The sequence below is a fragment of the Otolemur garnettii genome, unplaced genomic scaffold (assembly GCF_000181295.1).
Source record: "Otolemur garnettii isolate 467f Iridium unplaced genomic scaffold, OtoGar3 scaffold00001, whole genome shotgun sequence".
Classification (NCBI taxonomy): Eukaryota; Metazoa; Chordata; class Mammalia; order Primates; family Galagidae; genus Otolemur; species Otolemur garnettii.
This window is the reverse complement of record NW_003852396.1, coordinates 42,512,246-42,528,321: the sequence shown is the minus strand read 5'-3', so window position 1 is coordinate 42,528,321 and position 16,076 is coordinate 42,512,246. Positions and strand designations below refer to the sequence as shown.

Here is a 16,076-nt window from a genome sequence, read left to right as displayed (position 1 = left end):
GCCACCTTAGGTGTATGTGGCTGGCGCCTTAGCCGCTTGAGCTACAGGCGCCGAGCCTGGAAAGATTTTCAAACATATATTAAGCTGTTTGAAATGGGCTAAAAATAAACAAGTGAAACATTTCTCAATGTGTCAAGGCCTAGATTAAGAAATAAGCAACATTTGAATAAAAGTTCTATGAAAGTGATAAAATAACACGTAGACTTTATATTGAAATCACCTCTGGAATATTGAGGATTGAATATGAATTGACTTTGTAAGTCTTACATCTTGTTGGCTTAGATAAAGGTAGTCGATCCTACTTTTAATAAACTGCCTGTAGGTTTATTAAATCTGTTACAGAGTATCCCTAGCAGTTATCAAAATGCCAGAAAAGGTGCTAAGTACTCAATAAATAGATTTTAAATGAAAGAATAAATTAATCTAGTTTTATATCATGAAACGAAGTTACATATAATTCAGTCAGACATAGTCTAGTTTAAAAATATCTTAAATAAAGTCCTCAGCTAAACTTGCTTTACTTTAACTGTAACAAATTAGAAAAAGACAGGCCTTGGCCCTTACCAGGATTTCTGTGAGATTTAAAACAGAGTATCTTTGAGGAGTATTTTGGGGAAATTTAGGGCTCATTTGCTAATATATTGAAAAATGTTTCCAGAGATGTTATACTTTCTCTCCTTTATCCCTACTTTCTTGATACATACTTTCTGAGAGCAGGTATTGGCATTAGAAATTGAATTGTTACAATTTTTTTCATTTGAGGGTGATATTCACATGGTTGGTGCTCTTTGTCCTAACTAAAACATAGGTGTAGTCATGTGATAATACTTTTTCTGTGTGTGACAGAGTCTTGCTCTTTTGCCCAGGGTGGAGTGTTGTGGTGTAAATCATAGTTCACTGTAACCTTCAACTCCTGGGCTCAAGTGATCCTCCTGCCTCAGCCTCTCAAAGTCCTGAACTTAGAAGTATAAGCTATCAGACCTGACCAAAATCTGATTTTAGCAAAGTGATGGGGATGTTACTTCCATAATTACTTTACATTTCACAAGATTCCATTTTGGCAGCAGAGTTGCTATCTCTGTTGTTGGCTTTGAATCAGAAATGAATTGTTATAATCTAAGTTTAGAAGTAGGTTTTTTCCCAGTGTAGGCTTCAGATGAAAAACTAGTCCTGGTTAACACCTTGATTGTAGCCTTGTAGAGGACCTAGCTAAGCCATGCCAGATTCCTGACCCACAGAAACTGAAATAATATATGCATTTTGGTAATTTGTTACGCAATAAGAAGGCTGTTAAGTCCAAAAGAGTGGAATATTTTAAACACTGTAAGATCCTGGGGTATAACAATTATATTCTGAAAAAAAATAACTGAAGGCATTTTCACAGAGGTTAGGAACTAGGATGGTTGATCTGTTTTTGCAGAGATAATTAACTTGTATAGTAACAATGAATAATTATTCTTTCATAGAAGTTACTATAGAAATAACATGGGATTTTGATTAGCTTCCAAAACTATTACCAAAGATTGTGTGCAAAGCACATGACTCATTGACCCTATAAAAAATCTAAGAAATTTTTGATAATAGAGGAATGTTAGGTATACCCTGGAGGAATTAGAAAAACTGAAAATAAATGGGAATTCTACTCCCAATAACTGCCTTGTGTTGTGATTAGTTAGCTTTTTTTTAAAAAACAAGACACTGATGGTATTATTTTTTATTTCAGTTACATAGCACATTACAGGCAGTCCATAAATGTAGTGCTTATTTAGAGATTTTCATTGTTTTCTGTGCAAACAGAAATCTGTCAAAAGACAAATGGAAAGTTGTGAATGAACTAATAAAATATTACACAAAATTTGTATTAAATAGCCTACTAGAGAAAGTCAGCAATGTGCCCAGCACTGTTATATAGGGTGGCCTAACAATTTAATTGGTGGTTAGAGTAGTAACACATAAAATGATAATGAGAATTGTATTTTCTTCATTTCACATTTAAGGAAATTGGAATCTTAAATGTTAAGAAGCTTTTATGAAGTCATACATTAAGTCTTTTTCTCATTCTAGAACCTTTTCATCACTCTGTTGTGGCAGAAATAGAAAAGTTCTCACCAGTTTTTAAAATCCAAAGTTTATGTATGTTGTTTATGGCTATGGCAAGGTGGTTGACTATTGATCAAGTATGCTTGGGATGGAAATGTAGCGGTGTCATTGGTGTTTTTGATCTAAAAGTGGTTTAATTATACCATGTTAATATGTTTGATGCTTTTGAGTATTAAAAATCACTGCTGATTTTTTTCTTTGTAATTTAAATGTTATAACATTCTTTCTGGTGTACAGTTCTATGAGTTTTGACAAAAGCAAACAATAGTGTGACCACCAGCACCACAATTAAGATACAGAATAGTTCTGTCACCCCCAAACATTACTTTGTGCTATCCCTGTTTAGTCATTTCAGCTTCCAGCTAGCTTCTGATTGTTCTCTGGCCCCATAGTTTCATCTTTGGAGAATGTTACAGAAATGAAATGATACGGTATGTATGTAACCTTTGAGTCTGGCTTCTTTCTAATGCTTTTAAGATACTCCATATTGTTTATGTATCCAGTTATTTACATGTTATATTATTAATATTAGATGCTATTTCACCCATCTTTGTAGCTCTATTCATTTTTTTTTTAAAGTCTTTCTTGCTCTTTATTCTATGTATTGGGTCATTTTTATTGATCTGTTTTCCAAGTTCCCTAATTTTCTTTTTGTCATCACCATTTGCTATTGTGCCCATCTAATTTTTAATTTTGCTTATTCTTTTTAGCTAGGGCTGAATTTCCATTTCTTTTGTTAGTTTTCTCCTTTCTACTGAGATGTCCTTTCTCTGAATTATCAGGACTTGTTCTTCTTTTAGTTCCTTGGATATATAGTACTTTTTCTTTCATAGTTTAAATATATTTGATGCTTTGAAGTCATTGAATCCAATATCTGGGCCCTCTGAGAGTCAGTTTCTATTTCTTTATTATTATTATTAATTTTTTTTTTTTCTGTTTTTGGCCGGGACTGGGTTTGAACCCACCACCTCCGGGATTTGGGCCTGGTGCCCTACTCATTGAGCCACAGGTGCTGCCCATTATTATTATTATTATTATTTTTGAGACAGAGTCTTAGTATGTAGCCCTCAGTAAGAGTGCTGTGGTGTCACAGCTCACAGCAACCTCAAACTCTTGGGCTTAAGTGATTCTCTTGCCTCAGCCTCCCAGGTAGCTGGGACTACAGGTACCTGCCACAATGTCCAGCTATTTTTTGTTGCAATTATTGTTGTTCAGCAGGCCTGGACTGGGTTCAAACCCACCAGCCCTGGTGCATTTGGCCAGCTGAGGTACAGGCACCAAGCCTCAGTTTCTATTTCTATTGACTGCTTTTTATTCTCAATTCTTTTCATTGCCTTATAATATTTGGTTGAAACTTAGGCATTGTAGTGTATGTGTGCGTGTGTTTTTTTTTTTTTTTTTTTTTTTTTGGAGATGGGGGTCTTGCTATGTTGCCCAGGATGGTTTTGAACTTGTAGGCTCAAGCAGTCATCTTGTCTTAGCTTCCCAAGTAGCAGGGACTATAAGTGCATGCCAGGCTGTAGTGTTCTGAGAATTTTTTTTTTTTGAGACAGAGTCTCATTGTGTTGCCTCAGGTAGAATGCCTTGGTGTCCCAGCTCATAGCAACCTTAAACTGGGGCTTAAATGATTCTCTTGCCTCAGCCTCCCAAGTAGCTGGGAATACAGCTGCCTACCACAACACCCGGCTATTTTCTTGTTATAGTTGTTATTGTTATGTAGCTGGCCCAGGATGGGGTCAAACCCACCAGCCTCAGTGCATGTGCTGGCGTCATAACCACTGTGCTATGGGCAGTGAGGCAGGATTGTTTTGTTGTTGCTGTAGTTCCAGTGACTATTAACTTGCTCGGACTCAAACTGCAAACTTGTTTCTCCTGCAGTGTACAGCAGCTGCCATCTGTGTTCCTTTCTTCCTTTTTGTTCTCTTTATTATTAATGATTGATTGATTGATTTTATATATATGAAAATGTCTCACTATGTTGCCTAGGTTGGTCTCAAACTCCTGGGCTCAAATTAATTGTCCCATCTCAGCCTCCCAGGTAGCTGGGAGCATGCCGTAACTGGCTCATTTCCTCCTACTTTTATCTTGTTCTCTTATGGGGCAGGGCGGAGGGAAGGCTCTTCTGTACCTGTGTAGGTGGTTACCCTAGAATTTGGACAGAGTTTTTTTTTGGGGGGGGATAGAATGAGGTGGGATCATTATAGCTCATTGCAACCTCAAACTCCTGGGCTCAAGTGATCCTCCTGCCTCAGCCTTCTGAATAGCTGGGACTACAGGTGAGTGCTGCACTAGGTTTGCACTCTATCATGTCTGACTAATTTTTCTATTTTTATTTTAATTTTTAATTTTTTTATTTTTGAAAAAGAGTCTCACTATGTTGCCCTCCATAGAGTGAGTGCTGTGGCATCACAGCTGACAGCAACCTCAGACTCTTGGCCTCAATCCATTCTCTTGACTCAGCCCCTGAGTAGCTGGGACTACAGGCACCTGCCACAATGTGGCTATTTTTTTGTTGCAATTGTCCTTGTTTAGCAGGTCAGGGACAGGTTGGAATCTGCCAGCCTCAGTGTATGTGGCTGGCGTCCCACTCACCGAGCTATAGGCACTGACCCCAATTTTTCTATTTTTAGTAGAGATGGATTCTCACTCTTGCTTAGGCTGTTCTTGAACTCTTTTTTTTTTTTAGATACAAAAGTATTTATTTTATAAACTTTATATTTAAAATAAAATTTTATTCTATCTACTCAAAAAACCTAACTTAAAACATGATACATTTATCTCTCTAGCTGATTAGATGTTGCCGTTTTATATCAAGAACCTGAACTAAATGAAATTTGTTGTTCTCCAACTGTTGAGCTTAAGCAGTCCTCCCACCACAGCCTCCCAGTGTGCTAGAATTACAGATGTGAGACAACACACTTAGCCTGGGTGGAGATTTTTTTTATATTCAGATTTTAGAATTCACCCTCTTTGTGTGTCTTTTACTTCTAGGAATAACCCTTTAATTTTTTTTGTGTGTTCGTGATAGGTTCTCTTTCTATTGCCCCTGCTAGAGTGTAGTGGCTTCAAAGCTCACTGCACCCTCAGTCTTCGAAGCTCAGGGGATCCTTCTGTCTCAGGCTAAGTTTTCTATCTTTAGTAGAGACAGGATCTCCTTCTTTTCAGGCTGGTGTCAGAGTCCTGAGCTCAAGCTATCCTCCTGCACCTGGCCTTGCAAACTGCTAGGATTACAGGCATAAGATACTGTGCCTGGCCCTCTTGATTTCTAGTTTACCTGCAAATAGTGGTCTCTGTCCTCTAAAGTGTGGTTGGGGAATATACTCAATTAAAAAAGCATCAAATGCATGCAGTTTTCAAGGATAGGATCCTCTGTGGTCTCTGCCTGCTTTTGTGCCAGGCTAACTTGGGTGTCTCACCGGTACTGCAACCCCTACCCCTGTGCCCTTACTTGTGTAATTTAGCTATCAGCCAGGAATTTGAGTTTATGCTCAAATTTTGGATCTAATCTCTCGTGGTTCTTTCCCTCCCAATTTATGCACCTTGAATTTTCACCTGCACTTCCAGCCTTGACATATTTTTACCTCTTTGAGCTGTGTAGCTGCCTTGTTTCCTTTATCACATTTGTGAGGGCTGGGATGGATCTCAGCAAAAAACTTTGGAATCAAACTTACAGTTCTATTTCTTCCAGTTACAGTTTTTTAAAAGTAAACTCTACTTTTACTACTGTCTGCTTTTAGAATTCTCTAGTGCTTTTAAATAGTTGTTTCTTTTTAGTTTATCCAGATTTAAATAATTGTTTTCTGCAGAAGGCATGAATTTGTAAGAGGTTTTTTTAATCTCTCTGTTTTTCTTTTCATTTAAAAGTTGCTTCTACCTATTCTTTTAGTCCTTTATGGTTATGTGTAGTATTTGGTCCTTTGAGCTTCTCTAGTTCTTGCTGTTCCTAAAAATGACTATTAATTTCCTTAGCAATTAATTTATGTTAAACTCCAGGGGAAATTTTAGAGTAGGTTAGCAGTCCTGAGGAAATTATAAACATTTTCATGGTTGTGCATGTTGTATATTTTCTGCTTTTCTAGGTAAAAATCTCTTTTATTCCTGAGGTTGGAGTCTTATCAGATGTTCCTCAAGTTTCTGATCATTCAAAATTCTTCCATCCAGGCCCCACTGAAGGCCTTCTATGTAGTTAATACAGAATTATTAACTACTTGATAATTCTGCTTGCTCATTTGTATGTCTATCTCAAGTGATTCATTTGCTCTATGGGACTATCTCTGCTCCTTTTTGTTTGTTTCACATAGGAAAGGTTACTTTAGGACATTTAGCTAGCTCAGATGTCTTCTTGGGTTCTTCCTGCATAGTCTTTACCTACCATCCACACATCTCTGAATATTTGGCTTTCTATTCAGCTGAAAGTAGCCCTGAGCTCTGGGCCCTGGGGTCACTGTGATTCTGTCCTCTTCATGATTTTCCCTGTCTTAACTATTAATTAGGTCTTTCTCTCCAATAACTACCACATTCGAGTTACTTTGTTTGCAAAGTTTGAGAGAGAAAAATAATTTCATGTTGATAGAAAAACTCTTATATAATGATACTGTTTAGAGTGTGTGGTGGTTTGAATATGTCCCCCAAAATTGATGTAGAGGAAACAATCCCCACAACAGTGCTAGGAGGTGGGGCTTAATAAGAGGTGTTTGAATTATGATGGAATCTTCATAAATGGAATAATGTAGTTACCACAGGAGTGGATCAGTTATTGAGAGAGTGGGTTTATAAAAGCTAGCCTGACTCCCTCATGCTTTCTCTCTTGCCGGAACTCTCTCGATCTAAGTTCTGTTATGGAATGACACAGCACAAAGGCCCTCACTGTCTGATGCTGGTTACATGCTCTGGAACTTCCTAGCCTCCAGAACCATGAACTAAATAAATTTCTGTTCATTATAAATTACCTGTCTCAGATATTCTGTTATAGTAGCAGAAAATGGTCTAAGGAAGTGTAAAATCTCAACAAGATAGGTAAAACCACAAAATGGCTGAGATTTAAAAGTGACATGGTAATGAGGATCAAAAGTCTCAATTCCTATGTACTCACTTGGTACATTGGAAGGAGCATGGGCTTTCTGTTAAATTTGGATTTTGGTCTTAGCTCTGAGATATCCTCATATATGAAATAGGATGATAATACAAAGTTGTTTTAGCTTTAAGTAGGAGAGAGCATATAAACTTCCTAGCCATTGATACTAGTAAAGACAGAATAAATTGTCTTCAGATCCTGTCATTAAGTTTTCTGATCCTCCTATGGATCATTGCCCTTAATTGATATTATCTGGAAACAGTGCCCCAGGGAGCATTTATTTATTATGTTATTGTAGTCCTAAAGATTCTGTCCTTATCCTTTCCAACCTGTTTTGTTTTGTGACAGGGTCTTGTTCTGTCAGCCAGGCTGGATTGAAGTGGCATAGTCATAACTCACTGCACCCTCAAATTCCTGGGCTCAAGCAATCCTTCTGTCTCAGCCTCTGGTCTATAGGTGTCTATAGGTATATGCCACTATGCCCAGCTAGTATTTGTATTTTTTGAAGAGACAAGGTTCTTGCTGTGTTGCTGAATCTAGTCTCAAACTCTTGGCCTCTAGCACTCCTCTTACCTCAACCTCTCTAAGTGCTAGGATTATAGGCATGGGCTACTGTGCCTGGTCTCCCCTTTTTAGGCAGTAATATCCAAGAGAAGGGGAACTAATTGAATCACCTTGGTTTTGGTTGACTTTTGGCAGTTTCTGGGATGCATCTTCCTAACCAACAGGCTCATTCATTCCAGCCTCTGTACAGATAGATGATTTCTAGAGTATTTGGACTTTGCATTATTTGGGCTGAGCCTGGTGTCTCATTTGTAATCCTAGCACTTTGGGAGGCTGAAGTGGGAAGATTACTTAAGACCAGGAGTTTGAGACCAGCCTGAGCAACATAGTGAAACCCTGTCTCTACAAAAGAACATGAAAATTAGCTGAGGGTAGTGGCATGTGCCTGTAGTCCCAGCTATCCAGGAGACTTGTGTCAGGAGGCTTGATTAAACCCAGGAATTTGAGGGTATAGTGTGTTATGATGCCACTGTATTCTAGCCCTGGCAACAGAGTGAGACTCTGTTTCCAAAAAAAAGAAAGAAAAGAATTGATATTATTTTATTATTTGATATTGATATTATTTCTATCATATCAATACCTAAAAATAGTACTGAACGGCATGATATTTTCTAGGAATATTGTTTCCATTAGTCTAGTAATTATTTTTTGATGATCACAAGATCTAAATAACAATAAATTTTAATTTGCCTAATATGAAATACACATTGGGGATTCTGAAGGAACTTGTATGGTAAGGAGTTTATATGTAGGAAGTGGAGAGTGATGAAAAGTTTTTAGGAAGTTAATTTTGGTAACAGCAGAGCCAATATAGAATCGAATGGTGGTAAGGAGGTCAGCCAAAAGGCTTGTTGATAGATGATAAGGGTTTAAAATAAGGCAGCAACCTTGTGAATGAAAAGGAAAAGAAGTTAAAAGAAGATTTTATAATAGACTTGATATGGGGAAGTGAGAAGTCAAAGATGATTTCGAAGTTTTTTACTTAGTGAATAGAGATGACACTGGCTGATGTAGGAAGCTGACAGTTGAATATAGGATGTCCTTTGAAGAGTTCAGGTAACAACAATGGAACAGAGATTAGATGTAGTATATAAATCCTGATGTTCTCAAGGGTTTGATCTTCACTTCTACTTTGTCTGCTGTCTCAGTGGACCCACCAATCAGAGAAGAGAGAGGAAGATGGAATCCTAAAGAACAGCAAGATTTAATGGGGATCAAGGGTGATGTAACAGTATAAAAATTGAATAGAGGTATTACAGATAGAGAGATGTGTGCAGACGTGAGTGGCGAATGGGACCATGAGAGGAATCTTTTTTTCTCTTACAAGGATTAGTTTTTTGAGCATGGGAATACTGTCTGACTTGCTTTAGCATCTGGTAAACTCTTTGGCATATTGTAGTAGGTGCTCAGTAGTGCTGGAAAGAATGAATGAATAAAATCAAATATAATGTCACTGAGTATGGCACAGAGAATGTTTAAAACTGAAGAGATTGTTAGATACTACAAAATAGTATATAAAGAGTGTCAGTTGCCTTTTAACCATTTACAGTTATATCTGTAACTTATTGATGAAATTTAAAATTATACTACCATATATAGGTAAATACAGATACATTTTTAGATATGTCACTTGAATTTCCCTTGTTTTATATAGTGTGCTTGTATTTTATCCCTGTGACTGTTGGAAGAGAGGTGTGGGGAGAAATCTTTCATGTGGTAATACTTGAGTTTTATTGACAAATGAAATGTATGATTTTTGAGAGCCTTCATCTTAATAATCATTACTTTTTCGTGGTTTGGTATGAAATACCTGCTCCTTCATTTAAATAGAATAAAATACATAGCGGTGTTTTTTTGCTTCTAGATGTGTGCAACCCAATGTAATAATGACACGAAATCTGAATCTAAATTTGCCTAACTTACATGTTCCTTTTTTTTTTTTTTTTTGAGACAGAGTCTCACTTTGTCACCTTTGGTAGAATGCCGTGGCATCATAGCTCATAGCAACCTGAAACTCTTGTGCTCAAGTGATCCTCTTGCCTCAGCCTCCCAAGTAGCTGGGATTATAGGTGCCTGCCATCATGCTCAGCTGGTTTTAGAGTAGGGGTCTCACTCTTGCTCAGGCTGGTCTCAAACTCCTGTGCTCAAGCAGTCCACCCGCCTCAGCCTCCCAAAGTGCTAGGATTATAAGCATGAGCCACTGTGCCTGGCCCTATTGTTTTATTTTTTATTTTTTGAGACAGTCTCACTTTGTTACCCTGGGTAGAGTGCAACAGCATCACAGCTCACAGCAACCTCCAACTCTTGGGCTTAAGTGATTCTTTTGCCTCAGCCTCCCAAGTAGCTGGGACTACAGGTGCCCACCACCATTCCCAGTTATTTGTTTGTTGCAATTGTCATTGTTGTTTGGCAGGTCTGGGCTGGGTTCAAACCTACCAGCCTGGGTGTATGTGGCTGGGGCCCTACTGACTGAGCTAGGGCACTGCCTGGTTTTATTTTCTTAATCACTGCTTTCTATGGTTTAGATCTCAGGGATGCACATTATTTGAGGACTGTTTTGCTTGCCTGTGGTGCCTGACATTGCAGAAAGTATGCAGAGACCTTTTTTTTTTTTCCTTTTTTTGTTCGTCAGCTTTTCTTAGTGCTTGTGTTTATATGTATGGCCCAAGACAACTCTTAATTTTCCAGTGTATGGCAGAGAGAAAAAAAGGTTGGACATCCTTGGAACTTTAGGATCATTCTCTTAAACTGAAGTCTGTGGCTATTCTATTCAGAGGATTGTCTGATTAAAGAGTAAGGAAGAGATTAAATGCTTTTGTAAAGAAATGTTAATCCCTGCAATAGTTTACTTGAGGATCTGTAGAGTAAGGAGAAAGTATTGCAGTTTTTTCTGTTGAACCTGCTTATTTCCCCCTCATTGTGTTTATCCCTTTTCTTTATACCTGTGTTTTCTTTATACCTTTTGTATCTCATGACTACTTTTTTATTTCTTTTTGCTTCCTTGATTTGTTCTTTCTCTCCTTTTTCTTTGTTTCTGCTTCATTTATTCAGTGCAGATAACTAGCCAAAATATAAAATTAAAGTTTTAAAGTTTCCTTTGTCATGAATTTTTTTATAATTAAAAACTCAGGTGACATTGAGATATTTTTATGTTCTAAATTGTTTCATGTTTTTTTGTTCATCTAATATTTATTTATTAATGACTCAATGATCTTTAAGGAAATAGCAAATAGGAAATAGGATTCTTTGTCTAGGAACATTCAGCAAATCAACTATGTGGAATTTGTTTAGGAATTTGAATAGCAATTGTGCAATTTTTCCTTTTCCCTTTTTCATTTTCCCTTATTTTTATTTCACTCATGGTTCTCCTTACTTATTTACATATTTATTATATTAAAATGTTCATTTACTATAAAATTTTAAACTTTTTGGAAAGAGGGTACTAAGAAAGTATGAAGAAAAATGATAAAATAGCAAAGTAGTTTCTCTAAAATGAAAGTATTTCTTTTGCTGATTTTGATATAAATATGATTTTAATGAGTGTATTGGCATTCTTTGTGAAATATAAAACTCAGGAAGATACAGTGTTTTCTCATCCTGGGATTTCCTTTTGACTTTTACGTACAACTTCCCCTATTTTCTTCCATTAAATCCAGTTTGGAAAATTATATAGAATGTATACTGGAACTAGTCTCAAGAAAACTGGGTTCTAGTCTGGTTTATGTAACTTTATTCAAATTGTTCAACTTCATTTAGTTTTTCTTTTGATGTTTATTATTTTTAAAAGTCAAATCTTACCTACTTTCAAACAAGTACTCTAGTTTGAGCATTTTTCAAGATCAAGATTTTATTCTGTATAGTGAATTCTCCTTGGTCTTTACAATCCTGCCATTTGCCACCATTGTGACCTTTGGCAAAGTTACTAAAATTCTGAGGCTCTTTCTATTTGTATATGGGGATCTTAGTGTCTACTTTGCAAAGTGATTGTGAAGATTAAGTTAGATGAACTTAATCTTAAAGTGAATATACTTTAAAAGTATTTAGTTTAGATATTCTGTAACATTATTGTTGAGTGCATTTTCTTCCAATTTCATATCACTTTGGAAATAACAATATAAGAAATAACAATCATAAGCGTCATGTGAGAAAAGTTATAAAATATCTGAATCATGTTGATAAATATTTTTATGGTAATGGTACTGTAACATACCAGTGCTTATGTTGATTTGTTTATGTAGATTTGTTTTTGGCAAAAATTAAATTTTGGGGGTTTTCTTTTAACTTAAAGAGTAACATTATTATTTGGTCTTATTAGATATTTTGTTAAGCATCTTAAACTTTTTTGGTAATTAAAAAATGTATCTCAAGGGAAATTTGCCTAAAAGAATCATTCTATGGAATTGTGTTTGCCTTTTTGGTACTATATTGATGTTTGAAAACATAAGGTACATAGATGGCAGTTGTTTATGTATATTTATTGAATATAAATATCACATTAAAGTGTCTAGGAGTAGCAGTTTTAATAGATAATCAAATAAAAAGTGCCTAAAAAGACTTACGGTGTTTATTTTAATCTGATTTGTGGGATTTTGTACATTAGTATTTTATAATTTATCCATCACTTAAAAATATATCAAGTATATAACATTCTATGACTATGCATGGAATAGTTTTAAAGGTCAACACTACTCTTTTATGTAGGTTATGGGTGCTACATGTGTGCTTTCAGAGCAGTAGTGTGAGGAAGCTTGAAGTGGGATGGCAGGACGGCCTCATCCCTATGACAGTAACTCCAGTGATCCAGAGAATTGGGATCGGAAATTGCATAGTAGACCTCGTAAACTTTATAAACATTCAAGGTAGGTAGAAAATATGTATTTCACATATCAAAGCTCTGCTAAAACTGATTGTAAAGATTATTACAGGATTTGGTTGTGGCATGTCAAAGGATGGGGACTGGTTTAGAAAATATTGGGAATATTTGTATTTCTTCTTAAATAACTTTTGGAGAAACATTTCCTTTTCTAAAAGTTTTTATGGTTGTATTTGTTGGATATTTACATCTGTCCCTAGATAATGGTAAAATTTCCTTAGTGGACTCCATGAATAAATGCTATAATTGACTTAATTATGAACTGTGGCAAGATAGGTTAGTTCTTTGTATTTAAAACTCCATTAACCTGGCTCAGTGCCTGTGGCTCAAGCGGCTAAGGCGCCAGCCACGTACACCTAAGGTGGCGGGTTTGAATCCAGCCCGGGCCCACCAAACAACAATGATGGCTGCAACCAAAAAAAAAAAAAAAATAGCCAGGCGTTGTGGCGGGTGCCTGTGGTCCCAGCTACTTGGGAGGTGGAGGCAGGAGACTCGCTTGAGCCCAGGAGTTGGAGGTTGCTGTGAGTTGTGATGCTACAGCAGTCTACAGCTTGAGGCTCTGTCTCAAAAAACAAAAAACAAAAACTCCATTAACCTATGTAGCTTCCACAGGTTAATTCATAGTTTTATGGCAGTTATTGCCTCCATACATTTTTAACTATGTGAATTTATATTGTATTGTCATCATGATCCCAATGGGAAAATTAATCTTTCTGGAATGATTCTCTCTTCTGGTTCATTTAAAGTTCAATGCATGAAATTTATTCATTCAGAAATTTCAGGCCATCTATATATTATTTTTAACTTTAATTTTGTGTTGTTTGACTTAATGAGGATCTCATTAGAACACTTGTGATCTGATATTTAAAGTGTTAAGTGACAACTCATAAACCTCACATATTACAGGTATGTAAGCATGTTTTCATAGACAATTTTGTTGTATGAATATTAGGGAATATTATTGAATATGTAATTTTCTTGAATATAAAATTCTCTTGGTCATCATAATAAATATGAGTTTTCTTGAAAAAAAATACTGTGATTGAAATCTTTTTTGTAATTTTCAAGTAGTTTAGGTCCTTTAAAAGTACGTGCTAATGGGTAGAAAATATGAATGATAAGTGACTAATACTTGTTAAGTCTCCTGAGAAGATGTTCATCTTTGTCACAGATTTTTAATATGACGAGGTCTAAAATGTTAATGTTAATTTGATTATTATAATTTAGAAGTTCATGGCAAATGGTAAAAATGATTTTTTTGTTTGTTGTTTTTTTTATGTGCGTGTATGTGTGAGTGTCCTAACTAGGGCTATAGTTCATTTACTATACTCTATTACATGGATAATTATCTTGTCAGTGAGACTAAAGAAGTATTGGTTTTATGTATCTACTACATTGTGTGTGTGTGTCTGTGTGTGTGTGTACTGTAGTTTCAAGTATTCTTCCTATTTCTTGATATTTTTCTGCTAAGGTATGTATATCATACTGCATTGTATAACGAAGAGGTGGCAAGTGTGAAAATAAACCATTGTTTGCTTAATAAAAGCTATGTGCATACAGTGGGAAAAATTTATAGAAAGTAACAATACTTCTTTCATTGCTTCATTTCAGTAACAACTACATAGCTCTCTCTCTCTCTCTCTTTTTTTTTTAACAAAAGAAATCAATTTTCTTACAATTCTGGAGACTGGAAGTTGGAAATGGAGGTGGTATTTCTCCTGAGGCCTCTCTCCTTGGCTTGTGGATGGCCCATCTTCTTCCATGTCCTCACATTATCTTCTCTGTCCCATAGCTCTTTGTGCTAGCTGTACCATTAATAACTTTTTTGGTGGTGTTTTCAAGTAGACTGTAGCAGTATTTAGGGTTATTTGAGTGAAAGACATTAAAGCAAAATAGAGAATAGATACCAATGAATAGTTTTTTTTTTTTGGTGGAAATACCTTAAAATCCTTCCAGTGAGGGTATTTTAGCGTCAATCATGTAAAATCTACCCAAGGAAGAACTTTTAAGGACTTCTTGGCCCTGTGTGCTTAGGAACATATATAATTTAAGATACTTGTAAAAAGTACAACTTGACTTTTAAAAAATGTTATTTTTTTGGATTAATATAGCTTGATTAGCTGAAGCAGTTTTAAAAACTAACAATCAGCAAGTATTGTTGAGTACTTGCCTTCAGTTCAGGAGAGCTTCAAAAGTGTGTCAGGGTACTGCTATGAAATGTTGTAATATCCAACTATGGAACAATTAGGGGACAATAGGGCACTTAAACTGTGGTACTGAGTTGTAAAATAAGGGTTCAGAAAAGGAATCTTTATCAGCTTAAGTAGGTGAAAATGAGATTTGAGCTAATCCCTTGATGATTAGAGTATTAGGTAAATAGAGGACATTTCTGGCAGGGACCTTCAGGAGATTACCTTGACTGGATCTGAAGGTGGAGCTCTGTGGATAGTACATTATTGTTCCTATTTGGCAAATAAAAAAATAGAATTAATAAGCTTGCTCAGCTTATTACTTTTAAATGGCAGAGCTGGGATTTATAAACAAGTTTCTCATTATTTTTCTTTTTCAAATATAAAAACATATTTTTTTCCTTTTGGCATGGAAAGTTAAACAACTTGCTATCTTTTTGAAATTTTAAATATCTTATTATGGTACATTTTAAATACATGCTAAGTAGAGAGAACAGATATAATGAACCCTTGGTTGATGGATGGACATTTATTGGCTCAAGGTTGTTAGGGTCAAAATTCTCCAACAATTTTTGTATCTTTCCCCTCCTGATCACGAGGTGGATATTGTAGCTGCACCCATCTGGTCAACCTTCTTGACAAGGTGGAAGAAGGGAGATGGGGACAAAGGGCTTCATTTATGTCAGGAAACTAAATTGCTCAGAAATTCCTATCAGGTATCTGTTTATTAATCTTTGGCTGGAACCATGTCATATGGCCATCTTTGGATTAGGAAGACTAAGAAATAGTTTGTAAAGTCAGGACATTTGCTACCTCAAATAGAATTGGGAATTTAAAGTTATAAAAAGTAAAGAAATAAACATACTTTTCTTTATTGGTTCAGTTTTTGTAGATAACCTAAAAGTTGTTTAATTTGTGTTTTATTCTATTTATATTTTGGAGTAGTCTAATTTTTTTCTATTTTTTAATTTTTTCCCCTACCATTCCTTGCTGGCTAGAATAAAAATAAACTTTTATTTATAAAAGTAATAGTAATAGGTACTGTCTTATGTATGCTTATCTTTTTGATGGTTTGGTAGGCATTGCCTTATGTTTTTGATTCTACGTAATGCAACTTTAGGATACTTTCTTTTCTAAGCCTTCATATATACATATTTTCATATATATGTGTATAATTTACAAAAAAATTGGTTTATAGTTAGAGAGGCTAGTCTGTACGTGAACAGACTTTCAGATGGTCTATGTCTTATGTCTCCTGCAGATATATACCAATAAA

The 16,076-nt window shown here is 35.7% G+C and overlaps 1 protein-coding gene across 1 annotated transcript in view; it reads left to right on the top strand.

Moving 5' to 3' along the window:
* Positions 1 to 16,076, top strand: part of BTBD10 (BTB domain containing 10) — a 93,709-nt gene that overhangs the window by 14,025 nt on the left and 63,608 nt on the right. Inside the window, exon 2 of the mRNA XM_003781114.3 lies at positions 12,440 to 12,597. Coding sequence (XP_003781162.1) covers positions 12,497 to 12,597 — 101 coding nt within the window. The 5' untranslated portion in view covers positions 12,440 to 12,496. The remainder of the gene's footprint in view (positions 1 to 12,439; positions 12,598 to 16,076) is intronic.